This window comes from Saccostrea echinata, unplaced genomic scaffold, assembly GCF_033153115.1.
Source record: "Saccostrea echinata isolate AGI-Se365-2 ecotype Australia unplaced genomic scaffold, CSIRO_AGI_Sech_v1 ptg000025l, whole genome shotgun sequence".
Lineage (NCBI taxonomy): Eukaryota > Metazoa > Mollusca > Bivalvia > Ostreida > Ostreidae > Saccostrea > Saccostrea echinata.
Genome location: NW_026889774.1, coordinates 13,114,025 through 13,140,091, shown reverse-complemented (window position 1 = coordinate 13,140,091; position 26,067 = coordinate 13,114,025). Strand labels below are relative to the sequence as shown.

The window sequence follows — 26,067 nt, the reverse complement described above, 5'->3', positions numbered from 1 at the left end:
ATGGAGGATCAAAGTCTTAAATAGAAGTATACAGGAAAATATCTTCTGAAAAAGAACTGCAAAGCCATGATTTGTCATTTTGATATGGAAGCAACCTTAGGAAGTGTAAATTCAGTTTTGTTCAAATGATGACCCCCGGGGGTAGGGTGGGGCCCAATGGGGGATCAAAGTTTTACATAAGAACATACAGAAAAAATATTTCTTCTCAAGAACAGAAAGGCTATGTTTAGTCATATTGATATGGAAGCATCCTCAGGTAGTTTAGATTCAAGTATGTTCAAATGATGACCCCTGGGATAGGGAGGAGCCACAATGGGGGATCAGATTTCTACAAAGGAATATATGGGAAAATTTTTCTTTAATCTTCTCAAGTACAACAAAGCCATTTGTTATATTGACATGGAAGCATCATCAGGTAGTTTAAAATTCAAGCCTCCCCCCCTCCCCAGTAATCTTTTCAATGCTGAACTGATTTGTGCTTTCACCTATCCAATGTGCTCAGGTGAGTGATGTGGCCCATGGGCCTCTTGTTATTATTGCCACATGGGGGCATTTATGTTCCTTAAACATTTCTTGTAATTAGAAGTGTTTTATGGTAAATATATGAAGCACCAGATAGAAATTTAAAGCTTGAACTTAATTATACTAGGTAAGACAAGATGATAAATGTTAGGTATCTGATGTTGCTTCTAGGTTATTGACTGAATATTGGGAAATATGACCACCGGAGGTGTTTGTGCAGTGGACTGAGCTTGTGATGTCCACTTCCACGCAAAGACCAAGGGCAGGCATATTTCCAAATATTCAGTCAATAACCTTTTTATTACATATTTTAGTAGTGTCAATACATTTTTTTTTAATTTATATATGGAATCTCTCTAAATGTAATAATTGCCCTGGAACTCTCTATACTTTTTATTGAGAAATGTATCAAACTATGAAATCATGTATTTTATATATATATATATATATATATATATATATATATATATATGTGTGTGTGTGTGTGTGTGTGTGTGTGTGTGTGTGTGTGTGATTATCCTTTATCATCTATTCGGATCTCTGTAAACCAGTATAATGTGATTAAAATTTTTTAAAAAATCATGATTTTCAAGAGAAAATTTAAAAAAATAAAAAATAAAATTTTCTTGTCTTTTGGGAATTTTTATGTGTAATGTACACATTTTGATATTAAAAGAAAAAGGTGATTTTCAATTGAGACAGGGTCATTTTTCCATGTTTACTGGACCTGCACGCGACGGCTATTAAGCCCTGATTTGTTTTACAAAAGTCTCGTGTCTTATCAATATAGTTGATCTGTTGTGAAATATTAAAACAAATTTTTTAGCATATGCAGCTGTTCAGCAGCTTTCTAGATAAAGATGGCGCCAGAAGTTTAAAATTTTACTATCAGGAGTCAGTAGTTCCTAGCATTGATGGTGAGTAATATACTTTAATTTCTTCCTTAATAATATATACCCATTTCAATTCAGACTCTAAATAGGAGAAAATGTGATTGTACACATCAGGATTTGAACTTTTTTCCCCTGAGCTCTTTGACAGGTGCTATAGCAGCTGAGTGAATGTTTATCCCACATTCTTGTGAAATGTCTTTATCCCTCATGAAAACAACCTAGTACTAGTAGGTTCATCTCTAGCAGAATTTTCAACTGTTACATCCAGAGCATGGTTATGACACCATAGTAAATGAAAGGAAGAAAATGCAACAGCCTAGACCTGGTCTTGTCCAGAGTTTGCAAAACTTAAAAAAAAAATTCAGTCAGTCACCATGGCTTGCAATTTTCACAGTTTTGCAAGGCATCTTCAATTTTTGTTAGTTACAATCAATCAGTATTTTCAGAGTAAAAGACAGCTAAGACCATCTTAAAAATAATGTTTACTTTTCCCTCTCCTGACTCAAAAAATGGGTAGGTAGGTAGGGAATCCCCCCCCCCCCCCCTATAAAAACTTGCAAGTATAAAATTAAGATAGTTGTAGAAAATTTCTGAATGAAACTGAGCTACACTTTTAATAAGGACTTCTGGTTTTCCATCTCCATTGTAATTTGTGTGCAAAGATTGCAATATGCTAAGTGATTTTCATTCCCTGTAGTTTGAACACATGTGAACTTATGGGATATAATGAATTACAGTTATAATGAATCAAAATTGTTCATCTCTGGCACTTTGTTTTGATTTACTGTACTCCATTTAAAATTCAGTGAATTTTATTCACTGTTCGGGGTAACTGAGAATTGTTTATGAAGATGTGTATGAATTTTGTTTCACCCACTCAAATTGAAAATTCATTAAAAGCATGAGAATAATGTAGGATTACTTAAATCAGTTGCTAGTATTTTAGTTGAATTGATTTTATATGGTAGATTGTGGAAGGACAATTCCTGGGATGTCTAAAGGCAATGTAATGATGAGAGTGCTGGTGACCAGTGGGACTGGTGATAAATTACGGGGCTCCTGTGTGTACTTCCTCAGAACAAAAACTGATGTCAACATTACTAGCAAAAATATTGACACCGTAAGTTTTTAACTCACTTGAGGCAAAAATTAAGTGAGCTTCTCTGAAGAAATCTGTCTATTTTCACCCTTTCACATTTCAACTTAACCTGCAGAATCACTCTGCCAATATTTCAACCAAACATGGCACAAGCATCCTAGGGTAAAGGGGATTCAGATTTATTTAAATGAAGAACCATACCTCTTTTCAGAGGAAGTTATTAAGAAATATTGAAATTAGGATGGAGTCATTTATGATAACTTCCTTTTATAGTTTAGATTCAGATTTGTTAAATCATTGTCCCCTGGGTAGGACAGAAGCACTATAACAGTTCCCAAGAAAAAGTCTTTAAAAATCTTCCTGACGAGAACGGAAGGACCAAAAAGGTTGCATTGATCTAAAACAACCTTGAAAATGAATTAATAATGGCCCCTGGAAATAGGAGTGGACCACAATATGGTATCAAATTTTACAAAGAAATAAATAGGAAAAAATCTTATAAAATTTTTTTTCCCAAGAAGAGGGGGGTCATGACTATGATTAGAAGTTTGTTCTACCATGGCCCCAAGGAATAGGGTAGTGCCACAATAAGGAATCAAAGTTTTATATGGTAATATATTGAAAAAAATTTCAAAAATCTTCTTCTTAAGAACAGAGGGGCCATGATTAGTTATATTGTTATTCAAGGACCCCCAGGTAGTGCATATTCAAGTTTGTGCGAATTATGGTCCCCAAGGTGCTGGATGGGGTGCATTAGGGTATCAGAGTTCTGCATGGAAATATATTGGAAATTAAAAAGATGTTTTTTAAAGAAAGGGATTACCTGAAATTCACATTAATAAGAAAACATTTCCTGGCGTGGATTCAAGTTTTTTTGGGCAGATTATCAACCCTGGGGCTAGGGTGGGACAAAAATCAGTGATGCAGGAAAAATATCTTCAAAAGTTTTTTGCTGCAGAAGAGCAAGACCATGCTAATCACATTGATGTTGAAACATCCCCATATTAGAGAGGTTTAGCAAGCGCACTTGTGCGTGTACAAGTTAGAATTACACGTACACGTTTACATTATTTTTTCTTGTTTAGCAAAGTATAACCTGTATGTGTACTTGTAAGTGTTTTAGATGTAAAAGTGATTAACATTTTATAAAAATAGAAAACATATTTAATTTTATATGTATATCACTGTTTTAAACGAATATATCAATATGTATATATTTATAAGAAAAATATTGAAAAGAGCTCTTATAATTTTAATCCGTCAAAGCCTGTTTTGAAAGTTTAGATCTTGTGTATTTAACCCTTTGTAAAATTATATTTTTCAATTATAAACAATTAGTTCTTTATATTAGTATTTGCATTAAATCTTCAGGTTTTAGAAAAACTCGCACTCTTTAAAAAATAAACAGCAGTTAAAGAAATATAAGCTACAAGTTTTGACTTACATGTACTCGACAATCTACACGTAAGTTGGTACCTGTAGAAATTCGTCAGTAGCAAAACTAATGACATAATAAACATATATTTCCAGGGGGAACCCCCTGTTACACATAAGCGTACACGTTGGTTTGCTAAACCTCTCTACTGTGTGGATTCATGGTTCCTGGGCCAGGGGTTCTGATGTTGAAGTGGGGCTCTATTGATCATACTCTTTTGAGAAAAGTTATCCCCCTTTGCTATTCATCTATGATAATTTATCACTGTAAATAATGGAAGTTTGTTCTACCATGGAATTTATAGGTGAATTGAATAAAAGAATTGTACAAGAATTATTAATGTATAATACAAAAAATACTTTCATAGTTTTCAATGGTCAGGCAGACTTGTAAATAATAGATTAAAAATGAGACAAAAATACCTTACCTTTGTACATTAAATGTTCTTCAAAGACTACAAGAGGCTAATGTAATGAGTAGGGCTGGGATGATGTATGGAAATATTGATAATATCGATTCAATGTGAGGATGATACGCATATCGATACATATGAAGAAATATCGAAATATTGCAAAAAAAATTCTGACTTATGTTTTTCTTTGTTTACTTAACATTTTGGGTTAAATATATAATATAAATATGCTAAATATTAATATGAAATACATAATAATTAACATCACTTGTGTAAAATTATTTTCTTTTACAACAGGTATACAACTTCTTTGAAAAATTATTCTTATTTGTGAAGAAATGTTTAATTGTTTCTTGTCAATACAAAAAAAAAAAGACATTTTATAAACAATTCAACATATCGTGATACATATCGTATCAAGGCTCAAATATCATGATACATATCAATATAGAAAAAGTTGTATTGTCCCAGCCCTAGTAATGAGCTCAAGCAATATTGTTTTATTTAAAGTCTGTATGGTGATTGTGATAATTGGGAGTGTATTAGCACTGGCAAGATCAGGCAAGTGAATAGATCTGCTCAATGTAAGATGTTATTGAGTACTAGACTATTTTGTTGGTCCTTAATCACTGTTTTTATTGCTTTTTGAGCAATTTATCCATCAGTTTTTATTTTATTAGCTTTTCTGAGCCAAAGGCTCAAAGAGCTAATGCTTTGGCCATTTGTGCGGTGTGCGTCAATTTTTGGAAAATGGGCTATATCTCAAGAACCCCTTACTCAATTTTTTTTCCAATTTGTTGCAAAGTATCCTTCATTTCTTGGCCAAAAGGTGTTCATTTATATTATACTAGGGATGTGTCCCTTAATTAAAAATTGTTCAAGGCAATCACCCTTTGGTAAAGGGCCTTGTCTCAAGGTCACTTCAAAGTTGACCAAAATTTACATTTTGTTAAATCTTTGATATTTCGCTTATAAGACCTAGGATCATCAAATCTTGTCAGTTGATGCATCCGAAAGTAGGTCACAGTGACCCACTTTTTATGCCTCCGGATCGAAAGATCCCGGGAGTATATTGTTTTTGTCCTGTCTGTCTGTTTGTCTGTCTGTCTGTTGTCAACTTTAACCTTGCCCATAACTTTTGATTGATTGGATATTACACATGTGTATTCCTTGTGACAAGACCTTTCTTTGGGTACCATCATATTTGACCTTTTGACCTTGACCTTGAGTTTGACCCACTTCTGCAAAATTTTATGAGACTTTAAACTTGGCCATAACTTCTGAACAGTTAGAGCTTGGAGTTTCAAACTTCACATGTGTATTCTCTGTGACAAGGCCTTCCTTTGGTTACCAACAACTTTGACCTTTTGACCTTGACCTTGGAGTTTGACTTACTTTTGAAAAACTTTAATCTTGGCCATAACTTTTAAAAGTTAGTGCTTGGGGTCTCAAACTTCACATGTGTAGTCCTTGTGCCAAGATATTCCTCTGGATATCAATCTCTTTGACCCTTTGACCGTGACCTAGGAGTTTGACTTACTTTTGAAAAACTTTAACCTTGGCCATAACTTTTGAATGGTTGGAGCTAAAGCTTTCATACTTCACATATGTAATCCTTGTGATAAGACCTTCCTTTGGATACCAACAACTTTGACCTTGACCTTGACGTTTTACTTACTTTAAAAAAAAATTAACCTTCACCATAACTTTTGAACAGTTGCATCTAGAGCTTTCAAATTTCACAGGTATATTCCTCGAGACAAGACCTTTCTTTGGGTACCAACATTTTTTATCTTTTGGCCTGGATTTTGACTTGCATTTGAGAAACTTTGACCTTCGCCATAAGCTGCCACATGGGGCATCAGAGTTTCACAAACACATCTTGTTCAATTTTGCAGGTATTTATTTTCAGTTTAATTTTGATGCATAACTTGGATACTCTGAAGTCTATGATCATCAAAACTTGTCAGTTTATGCATCATGGGACCTTGAAGTGTGTCAATCAAAAAGTAGGTCACCATGACCTACTTTCTGAATTTTATGGCTAATCATTTTCTTAATATTTAAGGTCATTATTTCAGATACTAAGAGGTTTAGAATCGTCAAACCTTGTAAGTTGGTGCACCTGGGGGCCTAAAAACAGATTTTTCAAAAAGTAGGTCACAAGTAACCTACTTTTGGAATTTTACAGGTATTCATTTTCAAATTGTTTTAGAGGCATATTTTGGACACTTTGAAGCATAGGATCATCAAACTTTTCAGTTGATGCATCTTGAGTCCTCAACCAAAAAGTAGGTCACCTTGACCTACTTTTGCAATTTCATGCTTTAATTTAAATATTTCAGATACTGATAGGCTTAGAATCATCAAACTTTGTCAGTGGATGCATTTTGAGTCCTTGGAGTGAATCGACCAAAAAGTAGGTCACTGTGACCTACTTTTGCAATTTCATGGCTTAATTTGAATATTTTTAGTTACTAATTGGCTTGGAATTATCAAACTTAGTCAGTTGATGCATCTTGAGTTCCCAGAGTGTGTCAACCAAAAAGTAGGTCACCATGACCTACTTTCAGAATTTGATGACTATTTTTAGATAGTAATTGGCTTAGGATCATCAAACTTTGTCAGTTGATGCATTTTGGGTTCTCCAAGTGTGTTAACCAAAAAGTAGGTCACCGTGATCTATTTTGGAAATTGATGGCTATTTTAGATACTAATTGGCTCTGAATCATCAAATTTTGTCAGTTGATGCATCTTTGAGTCCTCTGAGTGCATCAACCAAAAAGGGGGTCACTGTGACCTACTTTTGCAACCTCATGGTTAAATTCAAATATTTCAGATCTATACTAATTTGCTTGGAATTATCAAACTTTGCCAGTTGTTGCCATGATGATGTACTTTTGTAATTTCAAGGCTTTATCCTTATATATATGTTACCAAGAGGCTTAAAACAGAAGGGATTATAGGTTGTACAGTTTTCAGAAGATCGATTCTAGGCCCTTGGGCCTCTTGTTTTATACTTCTATGGACCTTTTACAGTGTTGTGTTATACTCAGATGACCATTTAGGCCCTTGGACCTCTTTTTCACAACATTGCATCCCAAATATTTTTGCTGCATCTATTTTGCAGATTCTTATAGTAATGAGAACCCTTTTAAATTGCAACTTTGAGTCCTGTTAATGGTAATCAAATCTAATTCTTGTGATTTTTTTTATAGGAGATATTCTTTGGATATCTGGAAGTAAATCAAAACACAGGAATTTTGACAGCATTTGAGTCCATGATGTCTAGTGTGTATTCACCAGCTCTAAAAGCATATGAAAAATGGGGAGAATTAGAAGATTCTCCTCAAGGAAGAAAAACAAAGAAAAACTTTATAGACAGTTTTGACAATTTTCTTATGTACTTGAGAAGTAAGGATATTTCTTTTTGATCCAAAATTACAAGTAATTTTTTTTAAACAAGTGTTTTAATTCTTCAAAAATATTTTCTCTTAAAAAGGTGCACAGACTAATTCTGGTGAAGGGGTTCGCTTGGCAAAAAGTACAAGTGGAAGGATTAACCTAAAAGAAGTCAAAACTGTGTCAGATTGCATTCCTGTAGCATCCAATCCAGATATTGTGGCAGATATGGAAGACCTCGCATCAACATGGTGCAGACAGATTGAACAGGTAATTTGACTTTTATGAACTTTTATATCAGTTGGTGACAGATCATGAGAGTTTACCTTAACATGTATAAAGAAAAGTGTTGGTAAAAATGCATTTTTTGCTGTTGAGATGAAAGACCATGGATGTTTCTTGCTCATTTGAACCAAGGCTGAGCTTGAAGGTGGGGAGGGGAGCATATTGTTTTTGTCCCATCTGATCATCCATCATTTTGTCATTCAGTATATCTGTCATAGACATGAACCCTCCAGAAAACTTTTGGACTACAAAACTTGGAAACTTTATTTTTGGCCAAGATTTAGATTATGTCTATTATATCTAGATGTATATTTTTTGTCAAAATTTTAACTTGCTCATTTTTTAACGATAAAAATTATAAAATGATTTTAAAATTTAAATGCATTGGAATCGATATTCTACAAATAGTGTGCACATTGTTTGGAGACTCCATGTGTGGTTAATACAAATGGTAAATAATTTGCATTCTGATTTAATTCCTTATTTGTCTCACAGCTATGGATGCATGGTCTTTGTTGTTCTTCGATGTTGAAATGTCGTGCATCAATCGTAAAATCAGTCATTTCCAAGAAGGCATGGTGTAGTTCATCAAAATCTGTTTTTATGGTATATAGGTTCATACATTAATATATTTGATATAAGGCATATGTTGCATGTTTCTGCTAGGCATTAGGGAAACAGCCCAACAACATATGCAGTAGGCATATCCACTTTCACAGTTGCTTATTTTGTAATTTGTTGAAACTCCATTGTCTTTCATTAGAAATGGTCACTCTTGGGGTATATGTGTTTATCAAACATCTGGGTTATATACAGAGCAATATACATTACCCAGTTTTTTGTAGGACTTCTGAGCCAAAGGTTCAAAGAGCTAATGCTATGGCCATTTGTGCGGTGTGCTTAAACTTTTTAGAATATGGGCCATAACTCAAGAACCCCTTGGCCAATTATTGTCAAATTTGTCAAAGGGTATACTTGGCCCAAGGGCTCCCATTTATACTAAAACTAGGGTTGTGACTCTTAAACAAGGGGAAATGATTAGGAAAATAGAAACAAAAGTACTGGTTGCTAAAAAATCTTCTTCTCAAGAACCACGGGGCAGATTATCACCAAACTTACACAAAAGGATGTGAATATGTTGTAGATTAAAATTTGTTCAAGGCATTACCCTGGGGCAAAGGGCGTGGTCTTAAGGTCACTTCAAAGTTGACCAAAAATTACATTTTATTAAAATGTTGATATTTTGCTTACTATAAGGCCTAGGATCATCAAATCTTGTCAGTTGATGCATCTAAGGACCTCATCATGTTGACTCAAAAGTAGGTCACGGTGACTTACTTTTTAAAGAGCTAAATCCACGTAGGGGCTAAATCGGCCTATTTTTTCAGGAAAATTAAATTGAGGGGAAGAAGAAAATTAACAATAGAAATATTATCCTTGGGTATCAAACTTAAAAAGTTTATGCCAATTTGTTTATTTGATGACGTCATATTTGTACAGAAAACCTCTAAACACGCGCACTTTGCTAGTTTTTATCAAAATAAAGCATTTTTTTCGTCTTTGGTTCAAATTTTTGCTGTGGCCACACCCTTCGAACAAAATAAAATTTATACCATTGAAAAGAGGGTTAAAATACGAATAAAAAAAATATATTTTTATTTTGTTCGAGGGGTGTGGCCACATTGAAATTAATACTTTTCGTTCGATTCAGATACCTTAGCACCGACTCACACTGTGAAAATAGCGGGGATTTCCCTACATTAATAGAAGAGAAAAAAATTCTATATTGTTTTTGTAAATATTAAAAAGTTTCGAAATGCGAATGTTATAATTATTATAAGTTATTTTGTGTTGTGGTGCAAAAAAGTACGAAAAATTCTCGCTAAGCATGACTGCATGTAGATGCAATAACGTCGACATTTTGTTTACCAACGTTACGTGCCTCAGTCCTGACCCAAGACTTTTCCTTCAAGAAGTTGATCTATAACTCATCATTATGCTGAAATGTTTAAAAAATAATAATAATGTGTTCTCTTTTCCTCTGACAGCCTATTTATTTATGCTTTGAATTTGTTTTCCAACTCCCGGCTCCTCGTCACCATGGTCACTATGTAATCAAAGGGAGATCACCCGAGATACATGTAGGCTACATCTTTATTTTCTCCTGAGTGGCCGTTTCGGAATAGCCTAGAATATTAAACAATTTACATCGGATGCAACTACCAAGACGTATTTATAATGATTGTTTTGTCACCTTACAAAACAGAAATTGTGTATGTCGTGAAGTCTGCGTCGACATCATACAAATGGTGAATGTTACGCAATAGAGTTTATTATAACTATACATGTATTATAATTATAACCCATACCCAACATGCGTTGCAGAAATCGCCAGTGGCATTTTAAGACAAAAGATTAATTTATATTTATTAGTGAAAACCTTTACTGATCCGAGACTTCTTAACATAAATTATGTTACGAAGTATTGGACCTAGAAAATTCGAGTTGACAGATCAAATAAACAATAGATTGATTTTACAGATCGCATGTAATTTTTGTGATAGGCCTCTATAAGAAAAATGCCACATATTGTACAAATGAATAACTTACTACCAAGGCAGTGACAACTCTTTATGGTTTTAAGTAATTTCAGTATCGGATGCATGCTGTGACCTAGCCAACACATGAAAAAAAATGTCAAAGAGAGGCTACTTGCTATCTCTTCTATTTTGAGTTACTCCGCTTAAATGTAACAGGCCCAAGGGAGAGAGGGCAACCAAGATTAGCTAGCATGTTTATAATGTAGTAGTGTAAATTCATAAAGGGGGGATTAGAGCATTGATATAAAATAAGAAGCAAAAAAAAACCTATTACATTTACAAAAAAAAAAAAAAAAAAAAAAAGGGACAGGGGTTATTGGGAGGAATGGTTTCGGGATTCCCACTCTCACTTATTAAATACGTGGGACAGTTCGACCAATTACTGCTGCCATTTAAACAAGAAAGTAGTAAAGTGAATAAATAACAATGCCAATTATATTAGTCCTTGTATATATAGTATTAAAAAAATGATAAATTCAATAACAGTTTTCATTTTTTTTCAATCTCCTTCATAAAAATTTGATTTAAAAACGATTGATTTTTCGTGACTCGGTCATTGCATATATTTATTACAGATCCCAGGCCCGTAGGTAGCAATTCCAGTTTGGAGGGGGGGGGGGGGCACAGCCATACATTTTCAGTTTGGGGCACTATCAACTACCAAAATTCCTTGACAAGCAAAACAAAAAAAAAAAAAAAAAACGGGGGGGAGGGGGGGGGGATCAGACGTTTTTATTGACAGGACACAAGCATATAGTAGCTTTGTTTTATATAGTATACTATATATCGGCAAAATTATTGGGGGGGGGCATGGCCACCCCCCGTTTTCTACGGCCATGTATCCTGAATGTATTATTATTATTATTAACGGATATAACTGCTAATTTTGCCTGTCTATCTATTTGTTTTTTGAAAGGATGTCTATATAGAATATAACTTCATAGATCGGGCATTTGAACATGATATTTTTTTGGGGGGGTGGAGTATGGTAATATGTCGCTCGACATGTGGTCTACAATTTTTTTTTAGACGGTCTGTAATGATTGCCATTTACTACTGCCAGTAGCTGTTTTTCGTATATTTTTGTTTAATTACAAAGAGTAACGATCCGAAAACGTCCAAGTTAAAAATCTCATATATGCAATATGTATACGATATTATGGATTATTTTATTGCCTTCTATACTCATTATCGCCTATCTATTTGTAGTTGTGTTAGAAATTGCACATGGAGAAACGAAATGTTATTTTGAATATTTGAAAATTATGAGTAAAATGTTAAAACTGGTTTTGAACTATATGAAAGTCTTAGATGTTGTTATGTTTCAATTTAATTTTCACTTTTCACCAGATAATCATTACTTTATGGTTTTATTAAAAGGGCTTAAAATAGGTACATGTACTTCCCAAAATGGGAGTGTGTAAGATATGATAATATGATAAGAAAACGATTAGTTAGCAATAATTAATTCGATCGTTTTTGTCATCTGAAATCTTCATACCTATTGTGGGTATATAAAAACGTTTCTCTTTGATTATATAACATATTTATCATAATTAGTGAACTTTATTTCGATTAAGTAAGTTACATTGAGTAAAGTGGTATACTGCCATTTCCGTTTATCTTTTTTTTTTTTAACTTCAGGTTCCCTTTTGAATTTCAAATACTTCGGAAATCTTGTGTTTTAGTTGGACTCTTAATTTTTTTGCGGCTGATTTGATGCTTTGCATCACTCTTGTTTGAAAGTATGTAGTGGCTTCTTTCCTGTCAATATGTGGTGCGCAGGATTACCGTCAAACATCACTATTGTACGTGTATTACATGTATGAACTACAATTTCATTTCAAATGTCCGGGAAATGCCATCAATTACGGCAGTGCAATGAAATTCTCAAAATGACAATAAATAGATGGTAACTTCAAACGTATTCATTTTTAATGCAACTTTTCATTTTAATTTTATGTTTTTGTTATTAAAGAGTACTTTTTTGTTGTTTTCGCAGCTATACGCGTCTCTTATTATTATTTAAAACGTGTTACATGTATCAACGATTATACCAGAAAACCGTTGTATATAGCAAATATCTGGCATTTCTTTAGAGTACAAATAGCTTTAATTAAAAAATAAACCAAAAGTTTTCAGAACTTCTTGAAAAATTCATAGTACATAGTAAAATTTTCCCAAAATCTTAAAGAAGAGCCTATATTGGTTATATTTATTCCATATGTACAAATTATACAAAATGTCAACATCACGACGTTAAAGTATGTAACGTCAACGTAATGACGTGATTGTATTAATAAGGAAAACAATACCAAATTTAAACGAATCTAAAAAGAAAACCAGTAAAGATATTGTTAAAAAATAAATTGTTTTACAACATACAAATCTTAGAGTTTTATGTGAGAAAGTTTCATTTATTTTGATGACTGGGCTGATTTAGCCCCTTCGTGGATTTAGCTCTTTTGCGGCCATTCTTTTTCAAAATGATTTAGAGGCATATTTTGAACAATTTAAGGCCTATGATCATAAGACTTTGTCAGTTGATGCATCTAGGGTCCTCGGAGTATGTCAACTAAAAAGTAGGTCACCTTGACCTACTTTTTGAATTTTATGGCTAATCTTTTTCAAAAAAACTAAGGTCAGTAATTCAAATACTGAGAGGTTTAGAATCATTAAATCTTGTAAGATGATGCATCTTGGGGCCATAAAATATTTTTATTAAAAAGTAGGTCACAGTGACCTACTTTTTGAACTTTGCAGGCATTCGATTTCAACTCATTTTAGAGGCCTAATTTAAACATTTTAAGGCCTATGATTATAAAACTTTGTAAGTTGATGCATCTTGGGTCCTCGAAAAACGTCAACTGAAAAGTAGGTCTCCGTGACCTACTTTTCAAATTTTATGGCTATATTTAAATATTAAGGATACTATTTGGCTAAGAATCATCAAAATTTGTCAGTTGATGTATCTTAGGTCCTCGGAGTAGGTCGACTGAAAAGTAAGTCACAGTGACCTACTTTTCAATTTATATGACTATAATTAAATATTTCGGGTACTAATTGGCTTAGAATCATCATACTTTGTGAGTTGATGCATCTTGGGTCTTCTGAGTATGTCTACTGAAAAGTATGTTACCGTGACCTACTTTTGAAAATTTATGGCTTTAATTAAATATTTCAGGTATTAATTGGCTTAGAATCATCAAACTTTGTCAGTTGATGCATCTTGGAGTACGACAACTGAAAAGTAGGTCACCTTGACCTACTTTTGAAATTTATGGCTGTATTTAATATTTTTTTCAGGTCCTATTTTGCTTATTATCATCAAAATTGTCAGTTGATGTATCTTTGGTCCTTGGAGTAGGTCGACTGAAAAGTAGGTCACTGTGACGTACTTTTCAATTTATATGACTATAATTAAATATTTCGGGTACTTATTGGCTTAGAATCATCATACTTTGTGAGTTGATGCATCTTGGGTCTTCTGAGTACGTCTACTGAAAAGTAGGTTACCGTGACATACTTTTAAAAATTTATGGCTTTAATTAAATATTTCAGGTACAAATTGGCTTAGAATCATCATACTTTGTAAGTTGATGCATCTTGGGTCTTCTGAGTACGTCTACTGAAAAGTAGGTTACAGTGACCTACTTTTGAAAATTTATGGCTTTAATTAAATATTTCAGGTATTAATTGGCTTAGAACCATCAAACTTTGTCAGTTGATGAATCTTGGTTCCTCAGAGTATGACAACTGAGAAGTAGATCATCCTGATGTACTTTTGAAATTTTATGGATGTATTTAATATTTTTGGGTACTATTTGACTAAGAATCATCAGACTTTGTCAGTTGAAGCATCTTGGGTTCTCGGAATACGTCTCCTGAACAGTAGGTCACCATGACCTATTTTTAGTCCCCTACAGGTGAAACCGGAGGGGACTATAGGTTTCCTCTGAGTCTGTCCATCCGTCTGTCTGTCCGTCTGTCTGTCTGTCCGTCTGTCTGTCTGTCCCTCTGTCTGTCTGTCAGTCTGTCCCACTTGGTTTTCCGCACTTTTTTCCTAAACGCTTGCAGATATTGAGCTGATTTTTGGTATGTGAGTGTATCTTGATGAGTTACAGATCAAGTTTGCATTTCGTTCCGCTTCATTGATTTTTGATGGAATTATGACCTTTTCAATTTTTAGGGGTTTTCCGCAATTTTCTTCTAAACGCTTTCAGATATTGAGCTGATATTTGGTATGTGACTTTACCTTGATTAGTTATAGATCAAGTTTGCATTTTGCCCAGCTTCATTGATTTTTGACGGAACTATGGCATTTTCAATTCTTAACGGGAACCAGATTACAGTTGCCGGTAGGGGACTAGTATTGCTAATGCAATACTTTCAGAATGCTTGTTTAATAATGAAATATTTCGAGTACTAAGTAGTTTAGAATCATCAAACTTTGTCAGTCGATGCATCTAAGTTGACTGAAATGTAGGTCACTGTGACCTACTTTTGAAATTTTTTTGCTTTATTTAAATATATCAGGTACTTAATGGCTTAGAATCATCAAACTTTGTCAGTCGATGCATCTTGGGTCCTCAAAGTATGTCATCTGAAAAGTAGGTCACTGTGACCTACTTTTGAAATTTTATGGTTATAATTTTAAAAATATTTTAGGTATTAATTGGCTTAGAATCATCAAACTTAGTTGATGCATCTTGCGTCCTCAGAGAAGTGATAAGTAGGTCACCATGACCTACTCTCAGGTAATTGGCTTAGAATCATCTTGGGTTCTTAGAGTGTTTCATCTCAAATGTAGGTCATGATAACCTACCTTTGGAATCTCAAGGCTTTATCTAAATACATGTATACAGGATACTTAGAAGCTTCAAATAGAAGTGATAGGTTGTACAGTTTATCAGAAGAGTGATTCAAGGCCCTTGGGCCTCTTGTTTTGATAATGCTGCTTTGATCTGGTGAATTCATATGTTTAATCTGGATATATACTGGAATTAAAAATTCAGAATTGATAGCAGTTAATAATTTTTTTTTATTTAAAAAAAAATTGATTTAAAAGCGAGATGAGTGCCAGGAAGTGTTATGAATTCTGGATTTTGCATCATTTACCCCAGAGCTTTAAGGGACCTATAGGCAGCCTCAAAAGTTCTGGACTCTGAGGGTTAATATTAAATATAGGACTAAAACTTTAAATCATATTTTTTTATAGTGAGCAGTTAGCCATGTGGGCTACTGAACCTTCATACATTCCAGGGGCCGACTGTGCCGCCCACATCAAAATTTATATGCCTGTTACATCTTTTTGCAGCATTTTTCAATATAAGGCCATTCCAAGTTTTTTCTATGTTTAGCGTCCACCCATCTTTCAAATTCCTACCTACCTATTTGGAAAAAACACACAAACCAAAAAATAAAACACAAGACTTCATAGTCATAAAATTGATGTCATTCAAAGGATTTGATTCCATTGATCTATTTTTCTCATAGAAATATCTATTCTTCAGCGAAATCAAGGTATTAAATGCTTACAATATTCCAAATATGACATATTGTAGACAAATACTTGGAGAAATTGACAGAATTCAGTGAATTCGACCAGAATAAACATTTTCAAGACTCCTGATTTTGTTTGTTTTTTTCTGATATGGGGTGTCAAAAACCAAGGCGCACACGGACGCTAAACATAGAAAAAACTTGGAATGGCCTAATGTAGATGTAACTAATTCAAAAATCATGTTTCTAAAGATTTTAGCTGAGAGTGATCAAATGCGAAAAGAAGCTGATGATACAGGTCCGTTAGCAGAGCTTGAACATTGGCGACAGTTGATGGCCAGGTTTAATGCCTTGCTGGAACAGATAAAAAGCCATGAATGCAGAATGGTCATCAACATCCTTAATGTAGCAAGGTCAAAAGTTTTAAGGGTAAGTTGATTTGGGTTCATAGAACTTGATTTAACATTAAGGTCATTTATTTTCTCTCACTTTTTAGAAACATCTAATACAAACTACCTAAAGTATTTGTTTTAATGAAACTTTCCAATTTTAGAAGTGGAAGGATCTTGACAAGCGCATTACAGACAATGCAAATGAGGCAAAAGACAATGTAAAATTTCTGTATACATTGGAGAAGTACTGTGAACCATTGTACAGATGTGATCCTGTAAGTAATGTTAATGTTTAGGTCACCAAATTCATTTGCAACCTGTGTCTTGTTATTAACTCTACTGAGTGGAAGGTTCAAAGAGCTATTAAATGATTTGACCATGTGTGTGGTGTGAATCAAGTTTTTGGAATGTGGGCCATATTTCAAGAACCCCTTGGCCAATTTTTATCCAATTTGTCATAGAGCACCAATGGGCTAAGGGCTTTCATTATACTAAAAATAGGGATGTGTCCATCAAATCAGGGGAGATAATTAGGAAACTATAGAAAAAGATGGTTACTAAAAAAGATCCTTTTTTCAAGAACGGATAGTTCATAGATCATTAAATATAAAAATTATCTTAAATTATATCTTTTGAAATTCTTGTATAAAAAAGATGTTTCATAGATATTAACATTTTAACAACTGGAAAATCATTGTGATGAATAGTATCTTACGCAACTCCAAGATGTTCCTGTGCAACTCAACATCACTACAAAATGGATCTTGAATTGAGTTATACGGTGTTACATGTATTGTTATTTTTTTTCCAACTCCAAATTCTTCTAAATTTATGTACCGTTAGCAATGATTCTGAACGCATTTTTTTTTTCAATTAATGCACAGTATAAACTAAAATCTTGAAGCTTTATAATACATGTGCGAGTTAAAGGCAAATCACCCCTGAGACAAACACACCCTAATTATAGACACAGTTGTTTTGAGCACACAGATAACCACCTTCAAATGGATGGAATGCATGGCTAATGTTTTTACATCAATTATCACTTTGGCAAGATAGGTGCGAAATAGTCTTTCATTGAAAAATGTTAGTCCGGATGAACATTTGTTATTTATCAATGATATATTACATTTTGTAGTAGAAATCAACCATCTGGATATGGAACATGATTTTCCAGATTATTAAGACAGAATAATATGGGAAAAATTGGTTCCCAAAAATTATCTTGCGGAAGGTAAAGTGTCCAGATTACCGGTGTCCGGATAAACGTGGCATCACTGTATTTGGATCTAAAAAGTATCACATGTATGCAAGAACCACTTTTTAGATTATCACCAAACATATACATACAAAGGATGATATTGTAGATGGAAAATTGTTCAAGCATCATGCTAGGACAATGGGAATAGTCTCAAGGTCACTTCAAAATATGCGAGTTTCGAGATTGTAACTCTCCTACGATAGAGGCACAAAAAGTATCTATATCAGCATGGAAGTGGGACAGATTGTTAATATTTACAAACTTGCATAAATAAAAGAACGATTGCTATGGCTTTTAAAATTCATTTGATGTTATAAAATGATGATAACGCTAAGGAGTGATCATTTTGATAATTCTGTAAAGCTCTTCTATATATATTTACAAAATTTATTTTCAGTTAGGATACTTGAAAACCAAAGAACAGGCTTTATTAAAAAAGTAATTCTTTGATTGTACAAACATTTTCTAAAAAGTTATTGGGTTCTTAGAAGTTATTATAAGGAAAAAGAGTCATTCAGAATGCCGACGTACTGTGATCAGGTGAGTGTGTATTTATCAGAGATCCATATAGATCTGTTCCCTCGTTGGATGTTTTATCCACTGGTATTTTCTTTTGTTCCGATTTTTATTTTCTTTTGTTCCGTTTTTTTTTCCACAGAAAAAATTGACGCCTTTACTTTATTTCGGTAATAAATATATCCCGATGATCAGTTATGATAGACCGGTATATCGATTGATGTAATGTATCCAATATAAATGACTGTCCCACCTGCCTGCTTACGCGGAAACAAAACTCCCCTCCATAACGAAAGAGCGCACCAAGGGAGATAATCTTGAAACTTGGGTATTGATTTAAATGTTTTGTTAACAACTTGATATTTTACCCACTAAGAGGCCTAGGATCCTCAAACCTTGTCACTTGATGCATCATGGGGGCTTGGGACATTTTTATCTAAAAGCAGGTCACAAACTCACAGTGATTTACTTTTTGCAGCAATTAATTTTCAGATTAAGATGCTGTGAAGCCTCGATCATCAAAATTCTATAAATCTTGGCATAGGTTTTCTGTAAACTTAAACAGAAAACCTTTTAAGTCCAGATGCACCTTTTTAGCTCACCTGAGCCGAAGGCTCAAGTGAGCTTTTCTGATCACATTTTGTCTGTAGTCTGTCTGTCCGTCTGTCCGTCTGTCTGTCCGTCTGTCCGTCTGTAAACTTTTCACATTTTCGACTTCTTCTCAAGAACCACTGGGCCAATTTCAACCAAACTTGCCACAAAGTATCCTTGGGTAAAGGGGATTCAAGTTTGTTCAAATGAAGGGCCACGCCCTCTTCCAAGGGGAGATAATTAAGAATTCGTGAAAAATTAATGGCATCATTAAAAAATCTTCTTCTCAAGAACCACTGTGCTTGAAAACATGAAACTTATGTGGAAGCATCCTCAGGTAGGGTAGATTCAAGTTTGTTCAAATCATGACCCCCGGGGGTAGGGTGGGGCCACAATGGGCGATCAAAGTTTTACATAGGAAATATACAGGAAAAATCTTTAAAAATCTTCTTCTCAAGAACAGCAAAGCCATACTTGGTCATATTTATATGGTAGCATCCTCAGATAGTGTACATTCAAGTTTGTTCAAATCATGACCCCCGGGGGTCGGGTGGGGCCACAATGGGCGATCAAAGTTTTACATAGGAATATATAGGAAAAATCTTCAAAAATCTTCTTCTCAAGAACAGCAAAGCCATGATTGGTCATATTTACTTGGAAGCATCCTCAGGTAGTGTAGATTCAAGTTTGTTCAAATCATGACCCCCGGGGGTCGGGTGGGGCCACAATGGGCGATCAAAGTTTTACATAGGAATATATAGGAAAAATCTTTAAAAATCTTCTTCTCAAGAACAGCAAAGCCATGATTGGTCATATTTACATGGAAGCATCCTCAGGTAGTGTAGATTCAAATTTGTTCAAATCATGACCCCCGGGGGTCGGGTGGGGCCACAATGGGCGATCAAAGTTTTGCATAGGAATATATAGGAAAAATCTTTAAAAATCTTCTTCTCAAGAACAACAAAGCCATCATTGGTCATATTTATATGATAGCATCCTCAGGTAGTGTAGATTCAAATTTTTTCAACTCATGACCCCCGGGGGTTGGGTGGGGCCACAATGGGCGATCAAAGTTTTACATAGGAACACATAGTAAAAATCTTCTTCTCAAGAACAGCAAAGCCATGATTGGTCATATTTATATGGTAGCATCCTCAGATAGTGTACATTCAAATTTTTTCAACTCATGACCCCCGGGGGTCGGGTGGGGCCACAATGGGCGATCAAAGTTTTACATAGGAACACATAGTAAAAATTCTAAAAAAAAAACAATTTGTTAAGAATAGCAAAGCCATGATTGGTCATATTTATATGGTAGCATCCTCAGATAGTGTACATACAAATGTGTTCGAATCATGACCCCCGGGGGTCAGGTGGGGCCACAATGGGCCATCAAAGTTTTACATAGGAACACATAGTAAAAATCTTTAAAAAAAACTATTTGTTAAGAATAGCAAAGCCATGATTGGTCATATTTATATGGAAGCATTCTTAGATAGTGTACATTCAAGTTTGTTCAAACATGACCCCTGTGGGTCGGGTGGGGCCACAATGGGTGATCAAAGTTTTACATAGGAATACATAGGTTAAATCTTTAAAAATCTTCTACTCAAGAACAGCAAAGCCATGATTGGTCATATTTAAATGGAAGCATCCTCAGATAATGTAGATTCAAATTTGTTCAATTCCTGACCCCCCCCCCCCCCCCCACCACTTTTATATTTAAACTTTTCAACCTTTCAAGATTGAAGTGATTTCTGCTTTTTCCTAGCCATAGTGCTCAGGTGAGCGATATGGCCCCTGGGCCTCTTGTTGCTTTCCTTATTATAGATACAAATCAGTAGAACCAGTCTGATCAGAGACTTGTGGTTGAATTGTAATAAACTACTAACATCCTACTGCCTACTGAACTGTATGTTTGTCATCACCTAATAAAGTAAACAAATGCACTTTCATACCAAGAATTTGATCTATTTCTTGTTTTCATCACAGATTTCAATGACAGACTGCTTGCCTGGGTTGATCAATGCAATCAGGATGATACACAGTATATCGCGATATTACAACACATCAGAAAGAATGACATCTTTATTTATTAAGGTATATTATGTTTTCTGTTATTCTTGACAGTTGTCTGTTAATCTATATCAAGCATAGTATAAAATTTGAAAACTTTAGGTGACAAATCAAATGGTCACTGCATGCAAGACATACATCAATGGAGATGGCATGACAAGGATTTGGGACCAGTCAAGGCAACCTCTACTAGAAAAACTTCAGCACTGTGTGTTATTGTATAAAAATTACCAGGCCATCTTTCAGAAGACAAAGGAGAAAATAGATGCAACACCTGGAGAAAAGCCTTTTGAATTTTCTGAAATGTACATCTTTGGAAAATTTGAAACCTTCTGTAGAAGGCTTGACAAGGTGATTATTCATTTTAAGAAAATGAATTTCCTTTTTAGCTCACCTCGACGAAGTCGAGATGAGCTTATGCTAAACCCCCGGCGTTGGCGTCGGCGTCGGCGTCGGCGTTAGCGTCGGCGTCCCGGTTAAAGTTTTAGGAGCAAGTCCCATTCCCAAGTAACTATAAGCCCTACCTTGACCAAACTTGCATGGATGATGCATCTAGGGATGGACACTACCACACTTGCTTCGGATGCTGGATATGACCTAGATTTTCCAGATGATTGACCAGGTTAAAGTTTTTGGAGCAGGTCCATTCCCAAGGAATTGTAAGCCCTACCTGGACCAAACTTGCATGGATGATGCATCTAGGGATGGACACTACAACACTTGCTTCGGATGCTGGATCTGACCTAGATTTTCCAGATGAGTGACCAGGTTAAAGTTTTTGGAGCAGGTCAATTCCCAAGTAACTATAAGCCCTACCTGGACCAAACTTGTATGGATGATGCATCTAGGGATGGACACTACCACACTTGCTTCGGATGCTGGATCTGACCTAGATTTTCCAGATGAGTGACCAGGTTAAAGTTTTTGGAGCAGGTCCATTCCCAAGTAACTATAAGCCTTACCTGGACCAAACTTGCATGGATGATGCATCTAGGGATGGACACTACCACACTTGCTTCGGATGCTGGATCTGACCTAGATTTTCCAGATGAGTGACCAGGTTAAAGTTTTTGGAGCAGGTCCATTCCCAAGGAATTATAAGCCCTACCTGGACCAAACTTGCATGGTTGATGCATCTAGGGATGGACACTACAACACTTGCTTCGGATGCTGGATCTGACCTAGATTTTCCAGATGAGTGACCAGGTTTAAGTTTTTGGAGCAGGTCAATTCCCAAGTAACTATAAGCCCTACCTGGACCAAACTTGCATGGATGATGCATCTAGGGATGGACACTACCACACTTGCTTCGGATGCTGGATATGACCTAGATTTTCCAGATGAGTGACCAGGTTAAAGTTTTTGGAGCAGGTCCATTCCCAAGTAACTATAAGCCTTACCTGGACCAAACTTGCATGGATGATGCATCTAGGGATGGACACTACCACACTTGCTTCGGATGCTGGATCTGACCTAGATTTTCCAGATGAGTGACCAGGTTAAAGTTTTTGGATCAGGTCCATTCCCAAGTAACTATAAGCCCTACCTGGATCAAACTTGCATGGAGGATGCATTTAGGAATGGACACTACCACACTTGCTTTGGATGCTGGATATGACCTAGATTTTCCAGATGGGCCACTAGGTTAAAGTTTTTGGAGCAGGTCCATTCCCAAGTAACTATTAGCCCTACCTTGACCAATCTTGCATGGATGATGCATCTAGGGATGAACACTACCACACTTGCTTCGGATGCTGGATCTGACCTAGATTTTCCAGATGAGTGACCAGGTTAAAGTTTTTGGAGCAGGTCCATTCCCAAGTAATTATAAGCCCTACCTGAATCAAACTTGCATGGAGGATGCATATAGGGATGGACACTACCACACTTGCTTTGGATGCTGGATCTGACCTAGATTTTCCAGATGGGTCACTAGGTTAAAGTTTTTGGAGCAGGTCCATTCCCAAGAAACTATTAGCCCTACCTTGACCAAACTTGCATGGATGATGCATCTGGGGATGGACACTACCACACTTGCTTCAGATGCTGGATCTGACCTAGATTTTCCAGATGAGTGACTAGGTTAAAGTTTTTGGAGCAGGTACCCAATTATAAGCCCTACATGGACCAAACCTGCATGGATGATGCATCAAAGGAAGGACTCTACCATACTTGCTTCAGATGCTGGATCTGACCTACATTTTCCAGATGAGTGACTAGATTAAAGGTTTGGGAGCAGGTCTATTCCCAAGTGATTATTTAAGCCTTACCTTGACCAAACTTTTGTGGATAATGCATCTAGGGATGGACGCTACCACACTTGCTTGGGATGCTGGATCTGACCTAGATTTTCCAGATGAGTGACCAGGTTAAAGTTTTTGGAACAGGTCCATTCCCAAGTAACTAAAAGCCCTACCTGGACCAAATTTGCATGGATGATACATCTAGGGATAGACACTACCATATTTGCTTCAGATGCTGGATCTGACCTAGATTTTCCAGATGATTGATCAGGTTAAAGTTTTTTTGGAGCAGGTCCATTCCCAAGTAAATATAAGCCCTACCTGGACCAAACTTGCATGGATGATGCATCTAGGGATGTACACTAACTAACCTGCTTTGGATTCTGGATCTGACCTAGATTTTCCACATGAGTGAATTTTAGCCATATTTTAACCAAATTAGCATGAATGATGATGTATCTAGAGATGGACAGTTCCAGACTTACTTTGGATTCTGAATCTAATATTGATGGATATTAATCTTGGAATGTACACTAACTAGGAAAAAAATATGATGTGAGATTTACCTTACTTATAGATAACATTCGTCGAGGTGAGCTTAGTAATCTTTGATTACCTATGTTTTCTAAATGCAAATTTGTCGCAACTTTTTTTTAGATGAAGTAATCTTTCTGATCAAAGAGTGTTTGCATCTGACTGCATGTTTGTTGTGGGTCATCTGTAAACGTTTAACATATTACACTTCTGCTGTGATCTACATGGCCAATTTCAACTTGATTTGCCACAAAGCAATCATGCATATGGATAAAGATGATTGTTCAAATGAAGGGCCATGCTTTTTTTTAGGGGGAATTAATAAAAAAAAATGTTAATGAGATAGGGGTATAATGAATTTTTCAAGGGTTATTTAGTTGAAAGAAACTTTTGATGAGCACTATTTTGGTCCTGCAATCCATTTTAGAACACTTGCATGATATACATTTAATCATCAGATTAGGTGATGCAAAGATAATGCATTGTAGGACATAAAAACATTCATGGCCAGTTTTCAGGTTAGTCCCACCTTTTCATTGACCCATATGTAAATCATGAAATATCAATGGGGTGATTCCTGCAGCCACGAAATTACCTCCCTTTTTTGCTTATCAAAGGGAGTTAGTATTGGACATCACCACTTTTCCTCTTTGCAAGTTTTGTCTTTTATGTTGGGGGACTTCTGTATAATTAAATCTGGTTAAATATGAACAGTAAGTTGTTTTATTACATAAGGAAATATGTCAGCTCCTAGTTCCTATGGAAACAAAAAAATCTGGTTTATGTTACAAGTTTGTAACTAAAATATCATGAAGTGGTTGCAGATACAACAACGCTCATTTAAATTTCTATATATTTATGTTTAATGTGCTATTTATTGATAGATCATCGCCTTGCTGAATTATATAGAGTCCTTTTCTACTCTGTCGGATTCCAAAATTGAGGGCATTGAGGCATTTGCTTCAAGATTTGGACAGATATATGGGAGCATCAAGAAGAAACCTTATGATGTACTGGACCAGAGAAAAACTGATTTTGACAGTGATTTTGATGATTTTCGGAGGCAGTTGAGGGATCTAGAGGTATATCTACTTCATATCTCCATTTATGGGATGCAATATTACTGGTTGGTCTGTAAACCAATGGCAAACTGCAAATCAAGCATTGCATACATGTGTATATATATTATATATATATATATATATATAAGATTAATAATGATGATTACTATTTTTTTAGTTGTTTTCTTTTTTTTTTTTTAGCAATGTTGTGACTTTGCAAAATTTAGAACGAAAAAATGGATATATATATATAGCATTTTGACACAAATTCAAAAAAATAAATTGGTGTAAAATTTCCAGATTTATGGTGTGATAAAAAAAGTCAGTCCTTGCAATGCTTGCTTGTATTGTTATTGTCTGTTCTGGTGGTAACTTGCACTTTAAATCATTTTGAAGTAAACAAAATGGAAAAATCTCGAGCGACTGGGGGCCTAGGCAGTCCCTCTACCCCATCCTTACGATTTTTCATTTTATGATGTTGGCAGCACTGCACATGTTATGAAATGGTACACTTTAGTTAATGGGTGATATCTCTGAAACAACTTTATTTAATGAAATTTCATATCAAAACCTTCAACTACTGTACAGCAGGTTAAAATCGCGGTCGGAAAAGATCGCGATTTGTTCAACTTGCAGCAAATCGCGGTCGTTTGAATTCGCGGAAAGGAAAATATTATACAAAAAAAACTTTCCACACTGAAAGTATTTTCCTTGCATATTGTGTCGATTCTGAACCCGATTAAATAGAACGAAACACCGAAACTGATCCCAATTAGAAGACAAAATGTTGTACGATTTACAATATTACACATTCAGATAAATTTTCTTTCTTTCTTGTGTTTTCTTTCTTTCTTTTAATTAAATATTTTTGAAATACATATGAGTCTATACTCGAGTTATTTATTCAAGTGATTTCAAGTCGTATCCAATACATTCATGCAAAAAAAGACCCTTTGGCAGGTGTTCTTAGGTATGTTTTGAGTAGAGTACAGAGTAGTATTTACTGCAGTATATTTAAATCTCCTTGAATCTAAATAAGTTGTCAGTACCGATAATCAAAATGTTGAATAAAATTGAATTAATATGTAACAGTGTTGTCTTTACTACGTAAGTGCCTTGATTAAAGATAATAGGACTGAGTGATACGCACGGGTGAAATCTAACAATAGGCCTACATGTTTTACAGATAATTACATCGCATCTCTAGTGGGTGGCAGAATTAAATGTTAGTTATAGATGTTTA

The 26,067-nt window shown here is 35.0% G+C and overlaps 1 protein-coding gene across 1 annotated transcript in view; it reads left to right on the top strand.

The window, feature by feature from the left end:
- The window catches only part of LOC133192042 (dynein axonemal heavy chain 8-like), a 229,870-nt gene that overhangs the window by 5,640 nt on the left and 198,163 nt on the right, over positions 1 to 26,067 (top strand). Inside the window, exons 3-11 of the mRNA XM_061327885.1 lie at positions 1,349 to 1,439; positions 2,384 to 2,535; positions 7,580 to 7,775; positions 7,864 to 8,033; positions 16,403 to 16,579; positions 16,704 to 16,817; positions 20,903 to 21,010; positions 21,089 to 21,337; positions 24,648 to 24,845. Coding sequence (XP_061183869.1) covers positions 1,349 to 1,439; positions 2,384 to 2,535; positions 7,580 to 7,775; positions 7,864 to 8,033; positions 16,403 to 16,579; positions 16,704 to 16,817; positions 20,903 to 21,010; positions 21,089 to 21,337; positions 24,648 to 24,845 — 1,455 coding nt within the window. The remainder of the gene's footprint in view (positions 1 to 1,348; positions 1,440 to 2,383; positions 2,536 to 7,579; positions 7,776 to 7,863; positions 8,034 to 16,402; positions 16,580 to 16,703; positions 16,818 to 20,902; positions 21,011 to 21,088; positions 21,338 to 24,647; positions 24,846 to 26,067) is intronic.